This window comes from Schistocerca piceifrons, chromosome 3 (assembly GCF_021461385.2).
Source record: "Schistocerca piceifrons isolate TAMUIC-IGC-003096 chromosome 3, iqSchPice1.1, whole genome shotgun sequence".
Taxonomy (NCBI): domain Eukaryota; kingdom Metazoa; phylum Arthropoda; class Insecta; order Orthoptera; family Acrididae; genus Schistocerca; species Schistocerca piceifrons.
The window spans coordinates 341,517,795-341,540,601 of record NC_060140.1 but is presented as its reverse complement, the minus strand read 5'-3'; the positions used below and the strand labels follow the sequence as shown (position 1 = coordinate 341,540,601).

Sequence of the window (22,807 nt, the reverse complement as noted above, 5' to 3'; positions counted from 1 at the left end):
AGTCGTGTTCGACCACATCAGCAAAAGCAGGATGTTTTGCTGTTGCATGACAATGCACAGCCACATGTAAGTCAAAAAACCATGGAAGCAATCACAAAACTCGGATGGACAACACTGAAACACCTGCCTTACAGTCCTGACCTGGCTCCATGTGACTATCATCTCTTTGGGAAACTGAAGGACTCTCTTCGTGGAACAAGGTTTGAAGGTGATGACTCCCTTGTGCACACTGCCAAACAGTGACTCCAACAGGTTGGTCCAGAATTTTACCGTGCGGGTATACAGGTGCAGGTTCCAAGATGACTTAAGGCAGTTGAGAGGGATGGGAATTATGTGGAGAAATGAAAATATTGTTCGTAAAGGATGTATCTACACACTGTAAAACTTTCAAACATGTAGAATAAAAGATGGATTTAAAAAGTAGTGTTCATTTCTTTTGGAGTGACCCTCGTTTGCATTTTGCAGATGCATGTTTTGGTGAAAAAAATTCATGCACATCACACAACATAGCTTCCTATCCCTGGTAGGAATCTTATGCACTGTTTGACCAATAAGAATAAAGTTTGGTCAGATTGTTTATAAAGGGCAGATGTGATTCATAATGTTTTGTTATTTGTTTCTGTCTGTGATGCTCATCACCAACAAAAACAAAAATTAGCACACTGGAATTTGTAGAGGACAAAATTCATGTGGAAATTCAGTGTAGAAATTAGCTTAACAAAAATAAAAATAAAACTGGAAAAAGGGATGTAAACTGAAATTTTAAATAAAATCTTTGACATGAAAGTTAATAACCTTGATAAATAATTTTGTTGCCCATATATGTGGTGTCTGTTGCCTGTCAACTGTTAAAATTTTTACAGTTTGAGCACATTAACAAGTTTAGTTGTCTCATTATTTTAATGAATCTAAAATACTGTCTTGAAATAATTTCATTGTCGGTACCTTAGAAATATAATAAAAAGTTACTGAAGTACATTGCCAGTAAGAACCACGGGTAAGTGGTAGACTACAGATTGTAAGGTCCAGGACTAAGTCCTCTGTTTTACCAGATTTTTTGTGTTATTTATTGCTTCTTGCACCACAGGCGTTGATTTGAAAAATGCCAAGTTGCGCCCTGGTTCAAAGCTCACATTAAACAGGTAAATCCCAGTATAATGAACTGGGTAAGTCATATCAAAGATCAGAGGAAGGCAAGGTCATAAGACTTCCAACAGGATCATATGTAGTAAACCTTTGTGTTTAAGATGTGTATACCTTTAAGAATAATGTATGGAAAGTTCTAGTTGAATATTACGAATTATTTAGCAGAAGCGCTGTGTCGTCGCTAGGTATACAAACAAAGGGTACAGAGCTTTGCTGTCTTTCAGAATGAAATTCCTTTTTCAAGCTTGTAGGAAAAAATCCACCCAAACACACACACTCGCTCACATGCACACGCCTGTCTCCCTACGTTATGCTGTTCCTCAGTAGTTCGCTTTTTCAACAACACTCATAGAAAGGTTTTGTTTTTAGATCTGTTAAATTAGTAGCTAATACTTGGACATGAATCATCAGTTCCCATGTAGTGAAATGTTATCCCAGCTTTATCTCTGAAAATAATTGCATTGTGTATAACTGTATAGTGCTTAGAAATACATGTTATCTTCAATTTTAAAACAAAACAGAAAATTTGTTGGGATACAAAGTTCATCAAAATCTAAAATTCCTATAAGTATGACAGGTCAGCCATGTATAAGATAAAATGCATGTTGTGTAATACTAAAGAGTGATGAGGAGGGATTTTAAATTAAAATATGATGAGCAGAAAGGTGCATTCAGCCTGAACAACTACAGTAGATCATCCATTGCCCCCCATGCTTTTGATACTGGAAGTTCACTAAACGAACTAGATGCAGATCTTGAAGTTTTATATACACTGTGGTAAAAAAAAGGGGGGGGGGAGTAGAGTTAACTGAAGAACTGGAAATATTTCTGCATAATAGTGAGAGCAAGAGCATTTTAATTGGTCAAGTCATGAGTGGCTTGAGTGTTTTCTTTATAAACTTTGTTATGATGCTACAATAAACTACAAAAGTACATTTCAGGATCAGATTAATGTGCCTCTTATTTAAACTGCTAGTTCAGTTGCCACATGCAGACAGAACTGACATAACATAACCCAATGACTGTGGTAATTGCACATGATTGTCAGTGACGTGTTAGTACTTCACTACCACTATAACAGCAAATAGTTCTGTGCACTTCTCACTCGCACCATCTGTCCGATGTTTTTTACTGTCTCTTTTTTACAAGAATCATGTATATTTTTCCCGAAGATTAGAATGCACTCTTGAAATGCATTGTGTGACTTGTGATCTTATCCCAATTTTATATGACTGAGCCATATTTTAATATTTTACATATTATAGTTTTACCAAGCAGAATAAGAAACTGTTGCTCTGACAGTTTGATATAAATTGTTCTAAAATGGGGATGCTACTACATATGTGTATGCATCCAAATTTTATTCATGTAATTTTGTTCTGGTGCATTTGCATTTAAGTGAAATAAAAAAAAGGCATTGTGTGGATTTAAATTAAGTCTGTCAGAATTAACAAAGCTGCAGCAAGAAACAAATAGTACCCCCACTTAAAGTTATTTCCTGACTCAGACAAATTACAATATTTTTTACTTCTGTCATTGAAAATTAATGCAGATATTATGTAAATTAATGTTGCCTATACACTGAAGAGCCAAAGAAACTGGTACACCTGCATAATATCATATAGGACCCCCGCGAGCATGCAGAAATGTCACAACACGATGTGGCACGGACTCGACTAATGTCTGAAGTAGTGCTGGAGGGAACTGACACCATGAATTGTGGAGGGCCATCCATAAATCTGTTAAGAGTATGAGGGAGTGGAGATACCTTCTCAATAGCACATTGCAACACATCCCAGATATGCTCAATAATGTTCATGTCTGGGGATTTTGGTGGCCAGCAGAAGTGTTTAAACTCAGAAGAGTGCTCCTGGAGCCATTCTGTAGTAATTCTGGATGTGTGAGGTGTCACTTTCTCTGCTGAATTGCCCAAGTCCGTCAGAATGCACAATGGACATGAATAGAGTAGGTGATCACACTGGATGCTTACGCATGTGTCACTTGTCAGAGTCATATCTAGGCATATCAAGTGCCCCATATCACTCCAACTGCACATGCCCCATGCCATTACAGAGCCTCCAACAGCTTGAACAGTCCCCTACTGACATGCAGGATCCATGGATTCCTGAGGTTGTCTCCATACGCATACACGACTATCTGCTCAATACAATTTGAAACAAGACTTTTCCAACCAGGCAACATGTTTCCAGTCATCAACAGTCCAATGTCAGTGTTGACAGGCCCAGGTGAGGCATAATGCTTTGTGTCATGAAGTTATCAGGGATACACCAGTGGGTCTTTAGCTCCAAAAGCCCATATTGATGATGTTTCGTTGAATGATTCACAAGCTGACACTTGTTGGTAGCCCAGCATTGAAATCTGCAGCAATTTGCGGAAGGGTTGCACTTCTGTCATGTTAAACAATTCTCTTCAGTCATCATTGGTCCCGTTCTTGCAGGATCTTTTTCTGGCCGCAGCGATGTTGGAGAACTGATGTTTTACCAGATACCTGATATTCATGGTATACTCGTGAAATGGTCGTACGGGAAAATCCCCATTTCATTGCTACCTCAGAGATGGTGTGTCCTATCGCTCGTGTGCTGACTGTAACACCACATTCAAATTCACTTAAATCTTGATAACGTGCCATTTTAGCAGCAATAACCGATCTAACAACTGCACCAGACACTTGTCTTGTATAGGTGTTGCCAACCGCAACACCGTATTCTGCCTGTTTAAATATCTCTGTATTTGAATACGCATGCCTATACCAGTTTCTGTGGTGTTTCAGTGTGTATAAATACTCAGAAATTGCAGATTGTCTGATCTTTAAAATACTTATGCAAAAAGAACTTTACATGAGTAGTTGGCCGTATCTTACATATTGGGTGATTAGAACAAGAGTGAAAATTTTCATCATAAAACTCTCCTGTTTACGGCAGTTCTTGCTGTGAGGGATAGATTTACCAGGTGTAGAAGTATGAAACCAGGGTTTGGTTGCAATAATTATACACCTGTTGTTTGAAACCGATACACAATATTTTATTTAAAATAATCTCCATTGCTATTTATACATTTCTCCCAAGTCTCAAGCACGCTGTGGATGCCACGCCAAAAAAAACCAGTTCTTCTTTTGAAGCCATCAGTGAGCCATTTTCGTACATTTTCATATGAATTGAAGTGTTGTTCAGTGAGAGCATATCCCAGTGATGCAAATAGATGATAATTGGATGGAGCCAAGTCAGGAGAATAAGCCACATACCTTAGTATTTCCCAACTGAACGCCTCGATTGTTTCCTTGACCCGCTTTGCTGTGTGTGATGGGGCATTATCATGAAGCAATATGACTTTATGTTGCCTTTTTCCATAGTCTGGTCAATTTTCACATAAAGCTCGATTTAAACAGTGTTAACAGTTTCACCAGGTTTTAGCAGCTCAAAATAGATAACACCCTTCTAATCCCACCAAACACAGAGCATTGTCTTCTTTCCAAAGCGGTTTGGTCTTGCAGTGGATGTCGATGGTTTGCCTGGATTCACCCATGATTTACGACGCTTAGAATTCTCAAAATATATCCATTTTTCATCACCTGTGACTATTTGATGGAGAAACGACTTTCTTTTATCTGGTAAGCAGCATTTCACAAGTGGTCTTTCTATTTGCTTGCTGTCTTTCATTCAGGTCATGCAGAACCCATTTTCCCCACTTTCTTCACCTTTCCCATATCTTTCATCCAAAGAGAAATGGCTTTCTGTGTCACATTCAATTGTTCTGTGAGTTCCTGTTGAGTTTTAGTATCGCCTTCATCCAGTAAGACCTGCAATTTGTTTTCTTCAAACTTTTTCAGTGGTTTCCTATGCTCATCGTCTCTCATGTCAAAATCTCCACTTTTGAATTTTTTGAACCACTCGAAACACTATGTTTTCTTAGGAGCATGTTCGCCGAAAGCTTCAACAAGCATTCAATGCAATTCTGCTGGAGTTTTGTTCAAATGATAACAGAAAACCAATGCTGTCCTCAAATTGTAGTTCGTAGGCACAAAACTCAACATGTTTATCGGTTTGAAACAGATACCGATGTATGGAACTAGGGTTACTGGGTATTGACATTCGTCGTCAGCCATTACGAGAAGCAGATGGTGCTGCAGACACAGTCTCATGAGCCCTACACTGCCTGCAAGCACCATCTATAGGGAAGTTACAGTTTCAGACTTCTACAAGTGGTATTCTCTCCAAGCAGGAGCTTCTTTATATGTGTAGGGTAAACAGGAGCTAGTTTGGTTGGATGCTTTTCTATGCCTTGCTAGGAAGCAATATCTCTTGATTTGCGTTCTGTGCCTGGCGTGCTCATAGTCTACATATGCACAGATCCCAGATAACTTTGTCCCCTCCTCGGTCTCCTGTCCCTGGTGTGCTCATAGTCCTCATATAAGCAGATTCCAGGTAACTCTGCCCCTCCTCCTTTATTGTACAGAGTGAAGTTACTGCATCTGTTTCGTCATTTGATGCCTTCAGTATTTTTATTTATATTTTCTTCCCCTGCATTCAGACTGTGTGCCATGCTTGCCTGCATTCCACTTGCAATAATAGGAAAGGCAAAAATAGACGGGTGTCACTTTTCTTTTTTATTCGGCCTGCCTTACAAGTAAAAAATTCAACATCTTTGATCAATATTTACGCTTTTCATCATTCCACAGGTTTTGCAGCTTGCCAGCACTCACCAGAATGTACCAAATGACATGATAAAACCTTAGAAAAGGTGTAAATACAGCATTTGTTAAAACTGTATACACAGTATCCCCTTAAATTTTTTGGTATCATGACAAACCATCATCTGTAGTAGCCACACAATAATTCTATCAAGCTGACACCAGCCACATTAGAAGGAATAAATTTTCTCTCTACTTGATGGTGCCAAATCACATACAAGTTTGAAGATGTGATCCTAGTGGCTCTACCGAGTGAGGTGGCTCAGTGTTTAGAACACTGGAATCGCATCCAGGAGGACGATGGTTCAAACCTACATCCGATCATCCTGATTTAGATTTTCCGTGATTTCCCTAAATCACTTCAGGCAAATGCTGCGATGGTTCCTTTGAAAGGGGACGGCCGATTTCTTTCCACTTCCTTCCCTAATGTGGTGGCACCACGACCTTGCTGTTTGGTCCCCTCCCCCCAAAGCAACCAGCCAGCTAACCAACCAGTGGCTCTAATTCCTTGCTGTTTCCAATGTGCAGTCTAAGAATTACTCTTTCTAGTTCCTGTTAATTCAGTTAAGAGAAAGATGAAGTGCGTCAACATTATTTTCCTCCAAGAATGCTATCCTAGCAGTTGCGGAATAGCAGTTGCCTTGTACTGGTACAGATCTTACAAGCATGGATTTAAGGTAGCTGTATGTGATAAGTTAGAACTATATGCTGGCCTGTGATTTGAACCTGGGTCTCCACCTTTCATGGGCAGTACACTACCTATTATGCTATCTGAACATGCGTCCTGGATTGATTCAAGCTTGTCCCCTTTGTGTTCATACACAACTTTGATAGTAAACTGTTACTAGATACCAATCTATATTACTTAGGTGAAATTGCTGCTTGGTCCCTGGTCTGATGAAAACCTCGTAAGAGTTATTGCTTAACAGACTGTGCAGTTGAGTGTGTAATAGATAAGTCTTCTTACAACTGCAGAGATTTACGAATGATGATGTAGGCTAGTCAGTTATTTGACAGTAAAGAACAGTTGTGTGGGGAAAGCTATGATATTGTTGCCTGCCAGATAACCACACACTCTATACTTTTTGTGCTAGCACTGCCTATTAACATAAAAATAAAATCCTGTTTTTCTCAGGGTTGCTTGGTTATCATCGCCAAAATGTACTTGTCAGCTCAGCTGCTTATCTGCTGCAGAAGGCAACAACAGACAACCAGTTAGCTGCCTTAGTGAGACTCATAACTGGAAGAATAATAACTGTTTCTCCTTCATCATATTCAGATCTGGTAACATTTCTTTGTTATCGTATGAACTTTATTATTTAATTTACGATTAATTCAATATTGTTTAGTTGTAGTATTAATTTAATAGTATATTGGTTATGAATGTTTAATTTAATAATAAATTGATTATGATTTTTTTTTTAAAATTCTCTTCTCCTCCCCTTGAAATACAGGATGCCAGTGAGGGTATCAATTGTGAGTATTTTGCACAAGCAATGGAGCAAGCAATATGGACGACGTCATGCACATTGAAACTGGAAAGCAGTTTAGCTGAACAAGCAGATCCAGAACAGTTGTGGATAAATATTGCAAAGCTGTTGAGGTGAATTAATTGGCTACATTTCCTTAATTTTACATAAAATATGTGATCTAAAGATGAGAGATATCACTGTCTTGAAAGTTTATCAGGTTTCAAAAGTCTTTACTTAGTAATGGCCATAATTGTATATCTTATTTAGTGTATCATACTTGTGTAATACTATCTTAGTACTAGATAGTGTGTAGGCCATACAGGGACTGCTGTAATGACTTGCCACAAGCTAGAAAATGGTTGTCTGTTACAGCTTACATTTATAGTGTCACCAAGAGCACAATCATATGATTTATGGCCAGTTGTTGTTGTTGTTGTTGTTGTTGTTGTTGTGGTCTTCAGTCCTGAGACTGGTTTGATGCAGCTCTCCATGCTACTCTATCCTGCGCAAGCTTCTTCATCTCCCAGTACCTACTGCAACCTACATCCTTCTGAATCTGCTTAGTGTATTCATCTCTTGGTCTCCCTCTACGATTTTTACCCTCCACGCTGCCCTCCAATACTAAATTGCTGATCGCTTGATGCCTCAGAACATGTCCTACCAACCGATCCCTTCTTCTGGTTAAGTTGTAACCACAAACTTCTCTTCTCCCCAATCCTATTCAATACTTCCTCATTAGTTACGTGATCTACCCATCTAATCTTCAGCATTCTGCTGTAGCTCCACATTTCAAAGGCTTCTATTCTCTTCTTGTCCAAACTATTTATCGTCCATGTTTCACTTCCATACATGGCTACACTCCATACAAATACTTTCAGAAACGACTTCCTGACACTTAAATCTATACTCGATGTTAACAAATTGTTCAACTGCTCTTCCAAGTCCTTTGCTGTCTCTGACAGTATTACAATGTCATCGGCAAACCTCAAAGTTTTTATTTCTTCTCCATGGATTTTAATACCTACTCCGAATTTTTCTTTTGTTTCCTTCACTGCTTGCTCACTATACAGATTGAATAACATCGGGGAGAGACTACAATCCTGTCTCACTCCCTTCCCAACCACTGCTTCCCTTTCATGTCCCTCGACTCTTATAACTGCCATCTGGTTTCTGTACAAATTGTGAATAGCCTTTCGCTCCCTGTATTTTACCCCTGCCACCTTCAGAATTTGAAAGAGAGTATTCCAGTCAACATTGTCAAATGCTAGAAATGTAGGTTTGCCCTTCCTTAATCTAGCTTCTAAGATAAGTGGTAGGGTCGGTATTGCCTCACGTGTTCCAACATTTCTACGGAATCCAAACTGATCTTCCCCGAGGTCGGCTTCTACTAGTTTTTCCATTCGTCTGTAAAGAATTCGCATTAGTATTTTGCAGCTGTGACTTATTAAACTGATAGTTCGGTAATTTTCACATCTGTCAACACCTGCTTTCTTTGGGATTGGAATTATTATATTCTTCTTGAAGTCTGAGGGTATTTCGCCTGTTTCATACATCTTGCTCACCAGATGGTAGAGTTTTGTCAGGACTGGCTCTCCCAAAGCCGTCAGTAGTTCCAATGGAATGTTGTCTACTCCGGGGGCCTTGTTTCGACTCAGGTCTTTCAGTGCTCTGTCAAACTCTTCATGCAGTATCGTATCTCCCATTTCATCTTCATCTACATCCTCTTCCATTTCCATAATATTGTCCTCAAGTACATCGCCCTTGTATAGACCCTCTATATACTCCTTCCACCTTTCTGCTTTCCCTTCTTTGCTTAGAACTGGGTTTCCATCTGCGCTCTTGATGTTCATACAACTGGTTCTCTTATCTCCAAATGTCTCTTTAATTTTCCTGTAGGCAGTATCTATCTTACCCCTAGTGAGATAGGCCTCTACATCCTTACATTTGTCCTCTAGCCATCCCTGGTTAGCCATTGTGCAGTTCCTGTCGATCTCATTTTTGAGACGTTTGTATTCCTTTTTGCCTGTTTCATTTACTGCGTTTTTATATTTTCTCCTTTCATCATTTAAATTCAATATTTCTTCTGTTACCCAAGGATTTCTACTAGCCCTCGTCTTTTTACCTACTTGATCCTCTGCTGCCTTCACTACTTCATCCCTCAAAGCTACCCATTCTTCTGCTACTGTATTTCTTTCCCCCATTCCTGTCAATTGTTCCCTTATGCTCTTCCTGAAACTCTGTACAACCTCTGATTCTTTCAGTTTATCCAGGTCATAACCAATAGATTGTGGTCAGAGTCCACATCTGCCCCTGGATATGTCTTACAATTTAGAACCTGGTTCCTAAATCTCTGTCTTACCATTATATAATCTATCTGAAACCTGTCAGTATCTCCAGGCTTCTTCCATGTATACAGCCTTCTTTTTATGATTCTTGAACCAAGTGTTAGCTATGATTAAGTTATGCTCTGTGCAAAATTCTACCAGGCGGCTTCCTCTTTCATTTCTTAGCCCTAATCCATATTCACCGTCTACGTTTCCTTCTCTCCCTTTTCCTACTACCGAATTCCAGTCACCCATGACTATTAAATTTTCGTCACCCTTCACTATCTGAATAACTTCTCACATTTCATCATACATTTCTTCAATTTCTTCGTCATTTGCAGAGCTAGTTGGTGTATAAACTTGTACTACTATAGTAGGTGTTGGCTTCGTATCTATCTTGGCCACAATAATGCGCTCACTATGCTGTTTGTAGTAGCTTACCCGCATTCCTATTTTGCTATTCATTATTAAACCTACTCCTGCATTACCCCTATTTGATTTTGTGTTTATAACCCTGTAGTCACCTGACCAGAAGTCTTGTTCCTCCTGCCACCGAACTTCACTAATTCATACTATATCTAACTTTAACCTATCCATTTCCCTTTTTAAATTTTCTAACCTACCTGCCCGATTAAGGGATCTGACATTCCACGCTCTGAGCCGTACAACACCAGTTTTCTTTCTCCTGATAACGACATCCTCTTGAGTAGTCCCCGCCCGGAGATCCGCATGGGGGACTATTTTACCTCCGGAATATTTTACGCAAGAGGACGCCATCATCATTTAACCATACATCAAAGCTGCATGCCCTAGGGAAAAATTACGGCCGTAGTTTCCCCTTGCTTTCAGCCGTTCGCAGGACCAGCACAGCAAGGCCATTTTGGTAAGTGTTAAATGGCCAGATCAGTCAATCATCCAGACTGTTGCCCCTGCAACTACTGAAAAGGCTGCTGCCCCTCTTCAGGAACCACACGTTTGTCTGGCCTCTCAACAGATACCCCTCTGTTCTGGTTGCACCTACGGTACGGCTATCTGTATCGCTGAGGCACGCAAGCCTCCCCACCAACGGCAAGGTCCATGGTTCATGGAGGTGGGGGGTGGGGGCGCCAGTATATTCGCTTAATCTGATATTAATATGGTAGGCGCTTTGTTGATCTCTCTCTCTCTCTCTCTCTCTCTCTCTCTCTCTCTCTCTCTCTCTCTCTCTTTTACACACACACACACACACACACACACACCTGTACATCTACATTTCAGCATGGGGTCTCGGGGTGGGAGAGAGGCAGGAAGAGCGGTTGGATGTGGCAGCTAGCAGCTTGGAGGAAGGCAGCAGGAGGTTTGCCAGCTAGGAATGCTGGAGGCAACGGTGGCAGGTGCATGGGCTAGGCTTGTGATGCACAGATGCAGGAGCCAGTGCAGCGCAGCACACGATGAAGTTGATGTGGATTGGGAGGGGGGTAATAGGACATAGCAAGGGAAAACTGTTAATGGAGGGTCAAGGGCAGTGGGTGAATAGAGATTGAGGCCAGGAGGCTTATGAGAATGAAGGACATGTTCCAAGGATAACTCCCATCTGCAAAGTTCTATGCCTCAGTATCGTTACAAATGCTGTACCAAGATTAGGTAACATCTAAATATAGTCCCATGAATTTTGTACTTTTTATTTTCTGTAACTGTTGGTTATTGTATACATCACTGTAAAGTCCTCTGGGTATTTGTGATTAGAGCAAAAAGAAAGGGAGGTGACAGTAAACTAGTTAGCACCTCAGAAAGGAGATTAATGGCGTCTACAGTTGACAAATATTCACAGTTGTCATGCTGTTTATACTCACCATTCATGACAGCAGGCTAGTTGTTGAAATAAATTTAAAACTATAAGGGATCTAGGACAGAACCCTGAGGGACTCCATGATGAATGATTTCCCATTGTGATGCAACTTATACTGCCTATTTGCAATTCACCAGTTGAAAAACTTCATCCTGTTGATGAGATGGGATTTTAGCAGATTTCCTAATGAGCTACCGATAATATTATTCTGGCCGTTCTCTAGTGTGAGGTTATGATCAACATAATCAGCACCTTTTGTAGATCACTGAATATATGCAGTAACACACAATTCTTGATTTGAAACACTGTAAGTTCTCATCCACAAACTGGAAGATTATCCGTTCTGTCTCTACATTCTTTTGAAAGCCAAATTTCCCTTTTGTTAAAAATATCTAAGTTGTCAAGAGATTTGTCTGTTTTTGCACTCAATAAATTTGTGAATACGTTTGACAAAACACTCTGACATGAAATTGGTCTGTAGCTGTTCACAGTTGTGGCATTATCTTTCTTGAGAAGAAGTTTTACAATAACATGTTTAGTTCTGTCAGGAAGTATATGATGTCCGTTGCTGTGATAAAGATGTGACACCATATTCTACTTACATAACCACAAAGAGTTGCAAGAAAGATATGTCGTATTAAATGTTCTTGGTGCACTTGTAGTGTTCATTTCTTTATAGAGATTGAGCTTTCAGCAATATCCACCACCATTGTGTTTGTCAGGAGAGCAACTGACTTACAGAGAAGTAACAGAGCCACATAGTTGTAAATGCTGTAGTTGTGCTCATTGGAACTAGATTATTTTCATACCAGTGACGACTTGCAATTCACAATGTTTCTCTCTCTCTGACACTTTATAACAAGGGACATACTCATATGCAGGCTTTTAGTATCAAGTGTCTGTTTCCACACATCCACACAGTGCTGAGTGTGTAACCCTTATATCTATTAAAGTTTTGGACAAATTTCCTCAACATCTTTGATGGTTTAATGCTACAAGTTTGAAGTTTGGCTTGAAATTGTGACTACTCCAATAAGATATTGTGCTTATCCATTAAGGCTGTATGTGGTAACAACAGATTTTTCTTCATTTCTGTGGTTGATGTGCTGTTGTTGGAGGGTTGCCAGGTCCAAAGACGGAAAGGCCGGACTGGTGTTGTATTTGGCCAGACATTTTGCTCTAAAAGCCAAACTAGCTGTTTTAAATAGAAGTAGGGTCAGTTGGGTATTCTTAATTGTTATTAATAATCACTTATAGTCAGTTTGCAATTATGATAGCAACTAAGTGCTCAGTTGTCTTCATTTCTAATATCAAAATAAACTACAAGTTTTCCATTAAACAAAATAAACATTTATCTATTCTTCTTTAGCAGAAAATGAAAAGATATTTAAGTACTTTGGTCCTTTTAGGCTTATAAAGAAAAAACAATATAGTTAACTATTATATTTCTCATTTGGGCCCATAATATGGAGAACATTATTTTTCTTGGAAATCATTTTGAGGAGCTCGTGAAGTGATAATTTTAAATTAACATCATCATCTTTGTGATTGTGCCGGTTTGCAATTTATTGCGTTCCTTTATGAAAGACTATATTCTCTCAATGTTGACATTATGGCCTGGAATTGCAGAGTAATATCCTGCCAATTTCATTAATTCCAAATAAAATTCTTCATTATGATGTGACCTGAAACAAGCCTTTTAAAGGCAGTTCTCCTTTTTTATTGCATGAATTTAATGTAATTTTGCCACTGAGCAAAGAATTTACTGCCCTCGCAACTTCACATTTTTTCTAGACAAAATAACTTTGGTTTCTGTCAGTTATTCGTAGATTGGAAGATCAGCTAGTGTTATTCACTGAAAGTGCTTTAATTGGGTGCTGAATTCATAAGTTCTGGATTTAAGTACTTTTTGATAATCATGTACATATTATTCATGTTTGCTCCTCCAAATTCTTCAGCCTGATTTTGATGTCTCTCTGACAACTACCTTAAATTTCCAAAAACTGTAATTGGACAAAACTTTTGCCTAAAGTGTTTCAGTAATGTTATATAGAATTTGTGAGCACTGGTTGATTACTTTATTGACAGAAATATCTGAAGTTTCAGCATGTTTAATTGAGCTCTGTTATTTTGCCATAAAAGAATGAAAGAAACATAAATAACACACAGAGAAATTGGCCTTTGAAGAAAGCATAGGACACCATTGGTTGGAACTGTATCTGTATAACATTATGATATCTCTTCTTATTCCTCCTCATACTTATTTTTTGTGCTCATGTCATTCATCTCTAAAAAAACCTGACAAAAGTCGAACAGGCCAGACTATAATACTCTGACAGAAACAAATTGCAACATCAAAAAATAATTGATTTACAGTAATGAAATTTTGGGAATGAATTTGTCTACATAACATATTTAAGTGATTAACATTGTAACAACACATGTTAATAGTGGGAGATTGGCCACTGAAAATGTGAAATACTGGTACATTAATAACTGGTGTTGAATTCAAGCATGCAGATGTACACGCATTGTCTTGTACTGCTGTTGGATGTCAGTTTGTGGGGTGGAGCTCTATACCGGTTGCACTTGGTCGTCAAAACAGGGACAGTTTATGCTGTTTGGGATGATGCTGGTGTTGTCGTCCAATAAGGTACCACATGTGCTCAATGGGAGACAGATCTGGTGATTGAGCAGGCCAAGGCAACATGTTGACACTCAGTAGAGCGTGCTGAGTTACAACAGCAGTTTGTGAGTGGGCATTATCCTGTTGGAAAACACCCCCTGGAATACTGTTCATGAATAGCAGCACAACAGGTCGAATCGCCAGACTGACATACAAATTTGCAGTCAGGGTGCATGGGATAGCCATGAGAGTGCTCCTGCTGTCATACTAAATTGCACCCCAGACCCTATCCCCAGATGTTGGTCCAGTGCATCTATCATGCAGACAGGTTGGTTGCAGACCCTCACCTGGCCTCCTCCTAACCAACACATGGCCATTACTGGCACCGAGGCAGAACCAACTTTCATCAGAAAACACCCTGCCCTTCAAAGAGCTCTCACTTGACACCACTGAAGTTGCAAATGGTGGTGTTTCTGTGTCAGTGGAGTAGACGCTGCAGGGAGTCTGGCTTGGAGCAGTCCTTGAAATAACTGATTTGTAACAGTTTGTTGTGCCATTTTCATGCCAATAGTTTCTCACATTGCTGCTACAAATGCAGTATGATGCACCAGAGCCATACGCCAAACACAGTGGGTCTTTCCTCATCGCAATGCTGTGCAACCATGCAGAGCCCAGTCCTCTTGTGACCATACAGTCTCATGACCACCACTGCCAACAATCATGTACAGTGGTTACATTCCTGCCAAGTTTTCCTGCACTACTACAGAAGGTACATCCAGCTTCTCGTGGCTCTATTATGTGATCTCATTCAAACTCAGTGAGGTGTTGATAATGGCATCTTTGTTGCCTTAAAGGCATTAATGACTAACATGAACTCACCATTTCCAATCTCAAAGATAACTAATGCCCATACCATTACAGCATTTATTTAAAGCAAACGTGATTTGCATCCTCATAGTGGTACTACTAGTGCCACTTCTATTTAGCTGGTATGAAATTTGAATAGATGTCATCTTTCATATGTAGAGACACACTACCAACTTTTGGTTATGTCGCACAGCTCCTTCTTGGTATTACGATTTTTTTTACATCAGTGTATTTGGCTGGACTTGACCGTAAAAAGCCAGACACGTGGCAACCCTCAGCACTTGCAAACATCAACAGTACATACAGTACAGAAATGCAGAAAAAATGTGTTTTGCTAAACACAACCTTTTGAGTTTGTTATGAATAATGCAAGTTCTTTTTTGAGCAGATTTGAGCACGCCCTAAGGTATTGTATCTCAGATCATCAAAGAGGCTATGGAAATTGGATTGTATGTTCACAACGCTTTCTAGAGACAATGGCATATCCACTGATGAACAGGAGAGAGCAGTTCTCCCTCCATTTTTCCCATTCCTCCCAGGGGCAAAATAAATAAATAAATAAAATATTTTTGTAAAGTGAACTTGCATCATGCTCCACCAAATAGACAGATCTATTAATTCAATATCATTTGAAAGAAGCCAAAACATTTATTGGATGTTTTCTAGTAGCAAGTATACCTAAAGCCATTTGCTGTAAATCCCAAAAATATTTTAGCATTCACAAGTCCTAGCAGGGTTCACTCTTGGGTAGAGATATGGGGGCTACACACTTAGCAGTGTGTGGGAGTGAACTGAGAGACAGCAAGATATCAGAGGGTATGTCCCATATTACACACCAGGATTGAAACAAATTTGCTTTAAATGACATCATCAGTAGAATCACTGGAATATCTGGTCTCAATGGGCAGTACACCAATTTACACATTTGTAGCTATTTTATTTCTTTGGACCCTTGGACTTTTATGTAGAGTTAACATGACTAGTGCAATGAAAGCATTTAATACAGTGTTTTATTTCGTTAACTTCATGAATTTACCTGAGATATTTTCATCAGCAAATGAAATTTTATTTTCTAGTTATGTAATTATCATCTTGAGTTCTACAATTGCGATAGACAATACAATTATTTCCTCACAAGTAACGGTAACTATTTGATGCTACTCATAGCCTCAACAAGAGCAGATGTTCAGGCTGTCTACTCAGTATTCATGAAGTATCATTGCAAATTTATGTAGTCATTAGTAAGAGTAACCACAGAATTGGAGGCCTGGAGGAAGCTACGGCTGTCTCACTTTTTATTACATCCCACATAATTTTGATTTTGTTACCCAGGTAATTAATTTTGTCCAACATATACACTTTTACTGCATTTTCAGTCACTTTGCTTGGAATATTGTTGTAATTTTGCTTTAGTTCAATTTCTTTGAGATATTTGGAGATATAGATTGGTATATAATTAACCTTTCTTAGACATATTTTAATGATTAAGAATCTCCATTATTTATCCCTTGCAGATCACTTCAGGGAATTTATTGATTGTATCGTGAATAATCCTCCATTCCATCTACAAGATTTTAATATAATAAAAATAATGCTTTTTACAGGTGGGAGAAAAGTGGAAAATCACCATACCTGAGATGTGGACTTGTGTCTAGAGCATTGCTGTCCAATTTGTCTCAGGCTGCTCAATTACTTGTCAGTCCACCATCCATTGCTGCAGCCCATTCACTGGCAGCTGCACTCCAGCTGCTGCCTTTGCCAACACATGACGTTTTACAGCTGGCACGTGCTACAGTTTCATATTTCTTCATCTGCGTCAATGAACCTGGTATTTTCCTACAACTGAAATACTCACCACAGTCTAGTATTGATAAAATAACTTTCCGACAATTGTATGGAGATAGGGAATTAGGCATTTACATTTAAATGCTTAGTGGTCCAGTAAACAAATGAATAATTATTGTTTGGGCTGTGCTCTGACAACACTGATTTCTTATTGTTTCCAATATACTTGAAATATCACAAACATTGCTATAAAATGTAATACTGCATTTCCCATTTTGTCTGATAAATACACATTTGTGGCATGGATCCTGCCCACGTGAAGACCTAGGTGCTCATTTGCCAAACCAAGCTGATCTTTTGCTTGTGTTGTGATTTGTTTGGACTTTTTAATAACAGTGTCTTAAGTGCACTGTCCAAAGTACAGAATGCAAATCGTGTGAACACTGACACCTACAACTTTGTGGGAACCTTTTCCGTCTTCACAACTGATTCATGTTTAATGTCAGATACCTGATTTGGAATGAACACCCATTCTGCAACATGTAGGATGATGCACTCATTGCTCCAGCTGTTCACACGAATATGATAGATGATGTTTGGAAACTACAGAGGTTATTCATGAATTAACCTCCACTTGGCTATTAAAAATAAACTTATGCTTGTAGCTTCATGGCACTTGTGTGGTTGGAGAAAGAGAATTTGTAGGGCATGTTGCATCAGTCAGTTTCTGTTTTGTTCATCAGTGTGTAAGCAGCAAGTGATTGAAGCGGGCAGGGTTATTTTGTCTGCCTGCAGTTATGAGGTACTTTCTGTCATTCACTTCATGCAAGCTAAGAAGCCAATGCCACTGTGATTCATTGTCAGTTGTGTTGTACATATAGAAATGTAATTATGAGCGGAGGTGTTGTGAGGTGGTGGTGCAGAAAATTCAAGGCTTGTCATACAGCTGTGCATGATGAAAGTGGTTGAGGAAGACATTCAGATGTGATTGATGAATTTGTTCAACATATGACCGATGTCACTAGTTTATTGTGAGATACTTATGAAATTGCACAGGTCAATTTAAAACAAACAGTTCAGGATGATTACTGAAGGAATCATTCTCCTTCACGACAGTGTGTAGTGCAATACTGTGAATTGAACAAAGTAAAAGCTCAGAATTTTTGGGTGGGGAAATTTGTAACATCCTTCCTAGTTTGGACACAAGTGACGTTCATCTTTTGCCCAAGATGAAGGTGTGGCAGGCTACTCAGCACTTCATGACCAACAAAGAGCTCAAGGATGCTGTCGACAACTGCCTAAGGCACCAATCAACACTATTATTTTATGAAGGGATAAAGTAACTAGGGTCACAGTACAAAATATGTTTGAATTTAGGTGGCAGCTATGGAGAAGTAATTTCAGCATGTAAGTAAAGATTGTAAATAAAAAAGTATATTTTTTCTTTTTTAAATAGCCAGTCAGAGGTTAATTTATGAACAACAGCATTGATAAGTGCCCTGTCCAGACAGAAGAATGCAAGTCATGTGAACAGCAACTCCTACAGGCTTGGGTGCAAGCTTTTGCACACTCACTAATGATTCATGGTTAATGTCAGATATCTGACATCAGATGAGGAACACCCATTCTGCAGCATTCTAGTTGTTCATCAGGAAATAATAGACACCTTTCAAAACATTGTGATTTGCCACTGCTGTTACTTCTAAATCCGAAACTACTCATCGTTTTATGTGTTAAGGTGACAACTCACTATAAAGTTGATCAGTTGATCAGCTGATAGACATAGACAAGAGACTTAAAACATTGCTTAAGTGCTCCTACTGTATGTTGAGTTGTTGCCTTTGTTTTCATCTTTCCTACTTAATGCGTTAAATAATACCAGTCTGTTTGAAATGACATTAAATTATTCAATTATTGGTTGATGATTCATATATATGGATTCATGTCAGTCACTTTTAAAACTCATCTGTTTAAGTAGAAATTGCTGTCCACCAAAAATAATTTCAATTTAGTTTTAAAGTTTGTCTCTGGCACCTTTCTTTCTTGTTATGTCGTGACTGAGAACGGCTTCAAAAAATGCAATGCTGTAGTTGTTTAACTATGTCTGCTAATAAACTATATGAGAGGGTACTCAAAAAAATGGAATAACATTGCAGTGGGCGGAGCTTACGTAGTACCCATTTGTGCCACTAGGCGTGTATAGTGCAACTCATTGCCAGTTCAGTGCCGCCTGTGTTGTCGACCTGTTTTGTTCTGTTCATCTATAGTGATTGTTTTTGCTAGTGCTGTTTTTTTCTTGTTTCATTTTTTATGAGGGCAAGTTTTAAGTGAACAATGTGCAGCTGTGAAATTTTGTTTTCTACTTGGTATAAATGCTGCTGAAATGTTTTAATGATTAAAACAGCTTACGAAGATAATGCTATGGGAAAAACTCAAGTTTACGAGTAATTCGCTCAATTTAAAAATGGTGACATGTCGACTGATGACAACCTCATTCTGGATGTCCATCAACTGTCCAAATTGACGAAAATATTGAAAAACTTCAAGAGCTTGTGCTCACAGATCATCGACAGACAATTGATGAACTGTCAGAGATTAGTGGGCTATCTTGGAGCTCAGTTTAGCGAACTTTAAGTGAATATTTGGGAATGAGGAGGGTTGCTGCCAAGTTTGTTCCTCGAGTTATGACTGACAATCAAAAGAAATGTCGAGTTGAAACATGTTGTGCTATGAAACAGCTTGAAACTGATCCAGATTTTCTGTCAGAGGCCATTACTGGTGATGAGTCATGGTGCTGTGGTTATGACGTAGAAACAAAGCAACAGTAAAGCCAATGGAAGGTGTTGTCATCCCATCCAAAAAATTTTCGTCAAGTCAAATCAAACTTCAAAACTATGCTGATTTGCTTTTTTGATGCTGAGGGCATAGTTCATTCAGAGCTTGTTCCCCCAGGTCAGACCATCAATCAAACCTGTTGTTTGGAGATTGGTTCTTCCACCATGGCAATGCACCTGCACACACACAGCTATCTCTGTTATTGTTTGGCAAAAAATGGCATGGTTCCACTGCCCCACACACCTTACTCTCCAGACCTGTCTCCGTGTGACTTTTTCTTATTTACATTCATGAAAAGGGCTATGAAAGGACACCCAATTTGATAACATTGAAGAGGTCAAGAAAAAAAAACAAGGGAGGACTTGTCAGCCATTTCTAAAGATGACCAGATAAAATATTTCGAACAGTGGAAGCACTGGTGGAACAAATGTATTAGTTGTAATGGAGAGTATTTTAAGGGGATAGGTTGTTTTGTAAACTCTGTGACCAAAATGGTACTGAAACAGAGGATGACAGACTAAAGGCCGAAATACTAAATGTCTTTTTCCAAAGCTGTTTCACAGAGGAAGACTGCACTGTAGTTCCTTCTCTAGATTGTCGCACAGATGACAAAATCGTAGATATTGAAATAGACGACAGAGGGATAGAGAAACAATTAAAATCGCTCAAAAGACGAAAGGCCGGTGGACCTGATGGGATACCAGTTCGATTTTACACAGAGTACGCGAAGGAACTTGCCCCCCTTCTTGCAGCGGTGTACCGTAGGTCTCTAGAAGAGCGTAGCATTCCAAAGGATTGGAAAAGGGCACAGGTCATCCCCATTTTCAAGAAGGGACGTCGAACAGATGTACAGAACTATAGACCTATATCACTAATGTTGATCAGTTGTAGAATTTTGGAACACGTATTATGTTCGAGTATAATGACTTTTCTGGAGACTAGAAATCTACTCTGTAGGAATCAGCATGGGTTTCGAAAAAGACGGTCGTGTGAAACCCAGCTCGCGCTATTCGTCCACGAGACTCAGAGAGCCATAGACACGGGTTCACAGGTAGATGCCGTGTTTCTTGACTTCCGCAAGGCGTTCAGTACAGTTCCCCACAGTCGTTTAATGAACAAAGTAAGAGCATATGGACTATCAGACCAATTGTGTGATTGGATTGAAGAGTTCCTAGGTAACAGAACGCAGCATGTCGTTCTCAATGGAGAGAAGTCTTCCGAAGTAAGAGTGATTTCAGGTGTGCCGCAAGGGAGTGTCATAGGACCGTTGCTATTCACAATATACATAAATGACCTTGTGGATGACATTGGGAGTTCACTGAGGCTTTTTGCAGATGATGCTGTGGTGTATCCAGAGGTTGTAACAGTGGAAAATTGTACTGAAATGCAGGAGGATCTGCAGCGAATTGACGCATGGTGCAGGGAATGGCTATTGAATCTCAATGTAGACAAGTGTAATGTGCTGCGAATACATAGAAAGATAGATCCCTTATCATTTGGCTGCAAAATAGCAGGTCAGCAACTGGAAGCAGTTAATTCCGTAAATTATCTGGGAGTACGCATTAGGAGTGATTTAAAATGGAATGATCATATAAATTTGATCGTCAGTAAAGCAGATGCCAGACTGAGATTCATTGGAAGAATCCTAGGAAAATGCAATCCGAAAACAAAGGAAGTAGGTTACAGTACGCTTGTTCACCCACTGCTTGAATACTGCTCAGTAGTGTGGGATCCGTACCAGACAGGGTTGATAGAAGAGATAGAGAAGATCCAACGGAGAGCAGCGCGCTTCGTTACAGGATCATTTAGTAATTGTGAAAGCATTACGGAGATGATAGATAAACTCCAGTGGAAGAATCTGCAGGAGAGACGCTCAGTAGCTCGGTACGGGCTTTTGTTAAAGTTTCGAGAACATACCTTCACCGAAGAGTAAAGCAGTATATTGCTCCCTCCTACGTATATCTCGCGAAGAGACCATGAGAATAAAATCAGAGAGATTAGAGCCCGCACAGAAGCATACCGACAATCCTTCTTTCCACAAACAATACGAGACTGGAATAGAAGGGAGAACCGATAGAGGTACTCAGGGTACCCTCCGCCACACACCGTCAGGTGGCTTGCGGAGTATGGATGTTGATGTAGATGTAGATGTAGAAAAAATTTGAAAATATATAGCTTTTAAAAAATAGTTCCTTTTTATTACCCCATCATAAGTGGCAGAGAGAAAATAAGAAGATATTTGGCCAAAAGATGCAAAATACTTGTGTTTATCTTTGGCCCATTTTTCAGATATGTGTAGCAAAAGCTATGAAATCATTCATTCCACAAATTGTTTAATGACTGTATTCTCTCTTTTATCCTTTAAAAATCACTTGAAAAATGAAATGCATGTTTATCAGATATGGTTAACTGTTTGAGTACAAACACTTTTGTGTATAGTAAATTTTAATAACTGTTTGAATATATTGAATTTGAATAAAATTGTCAGCTTATTTTGTTAATAGTTCTCATTTATTTTTGAAGATTTGAAAAATCTGTAGCACATAGGTATGTATAAGGCACTCATTCATATAAGTTCATACAGTATTTCCACAAGTTTCCTAGGAAAAGGTACATGTATGGCAGAAAATGTAAGTTGTGAGAGTTGCCTCTTGAAATTACAAAAATAATTTTCCAATTACTAATCAGAAGAAGCACCTTGCTTGAACCTGAACACCCTGTAACTCTCCTCATGCAAGTATTCCCATTGCTGAAAGCCAGCACTGTGACACATGTAGCAATATTCATGACTAATTATGAAACAAAAGATTGTGTTCCTGTTCCTTGGTTTGCTATTAACCACGTCTCTTACCCCCCACCCCCCACTCCAACCGCCTTCAAAGCTCTCTCATCTTCATCACTTACATAATAAATTATTTTCTGCTGACTGTCTTTAAGATATGTGTAATTTATTATTTCTGTAAAATTACAAAGAGGCAGTGTGGCTCACCAGTCCATACATTCAGAAGGGGAAATACGGATCACTGGTGATAAACAATTGTGAAAGTAGAAAAAAGTATCCTAGCTTCCAAAACATAAGTCCTTTATTCGGAAGGGGAGAGGGATAGGTTGGGGAAGGTTAGAATGGAGGGTCAGGTCCCTCAAACTTTAAGATGATAGAGATCCTCCTGTTATGACAACAAGTGCAGACAAAGATCTTTTGATTTAATTTAGTGT

At 39.1% G+C, this 22,807-nt stretch overlaps 1 protein-coding gene across 2 annotated transcripts in view; it reads left to right on the top strand.

Moving 5' to 3' along the window:
* The window catches only part of LOC124789838 (integrator complex subunit 5), a 127,254-nt gene that overhangs the window by 89,054 nt on the left and 15,393 nt on the right, over positions 1 to 22,807 (top strand). For both annotated transcript variants that reach the window (XM_047257334.1, XM_047257335.1), the window contains 3 exons: positions 6,990 to 7,138; positions 7,309 to 7,457; positions 16,576 to 16,799. In XM_047257334.1, coding sequence (XP_047113290.1) covers positions 6,990 to 7,138; positions 7,309 to 7,457; positions 16,576 to 16,799 — 522 coding nt within the window. The remainder of the gene's footprint in view (positions 1 to 6,989; positions 7,139 to 7,308; positions 7,458 to 16,575; positions 16,800 to 22,807) is intronic.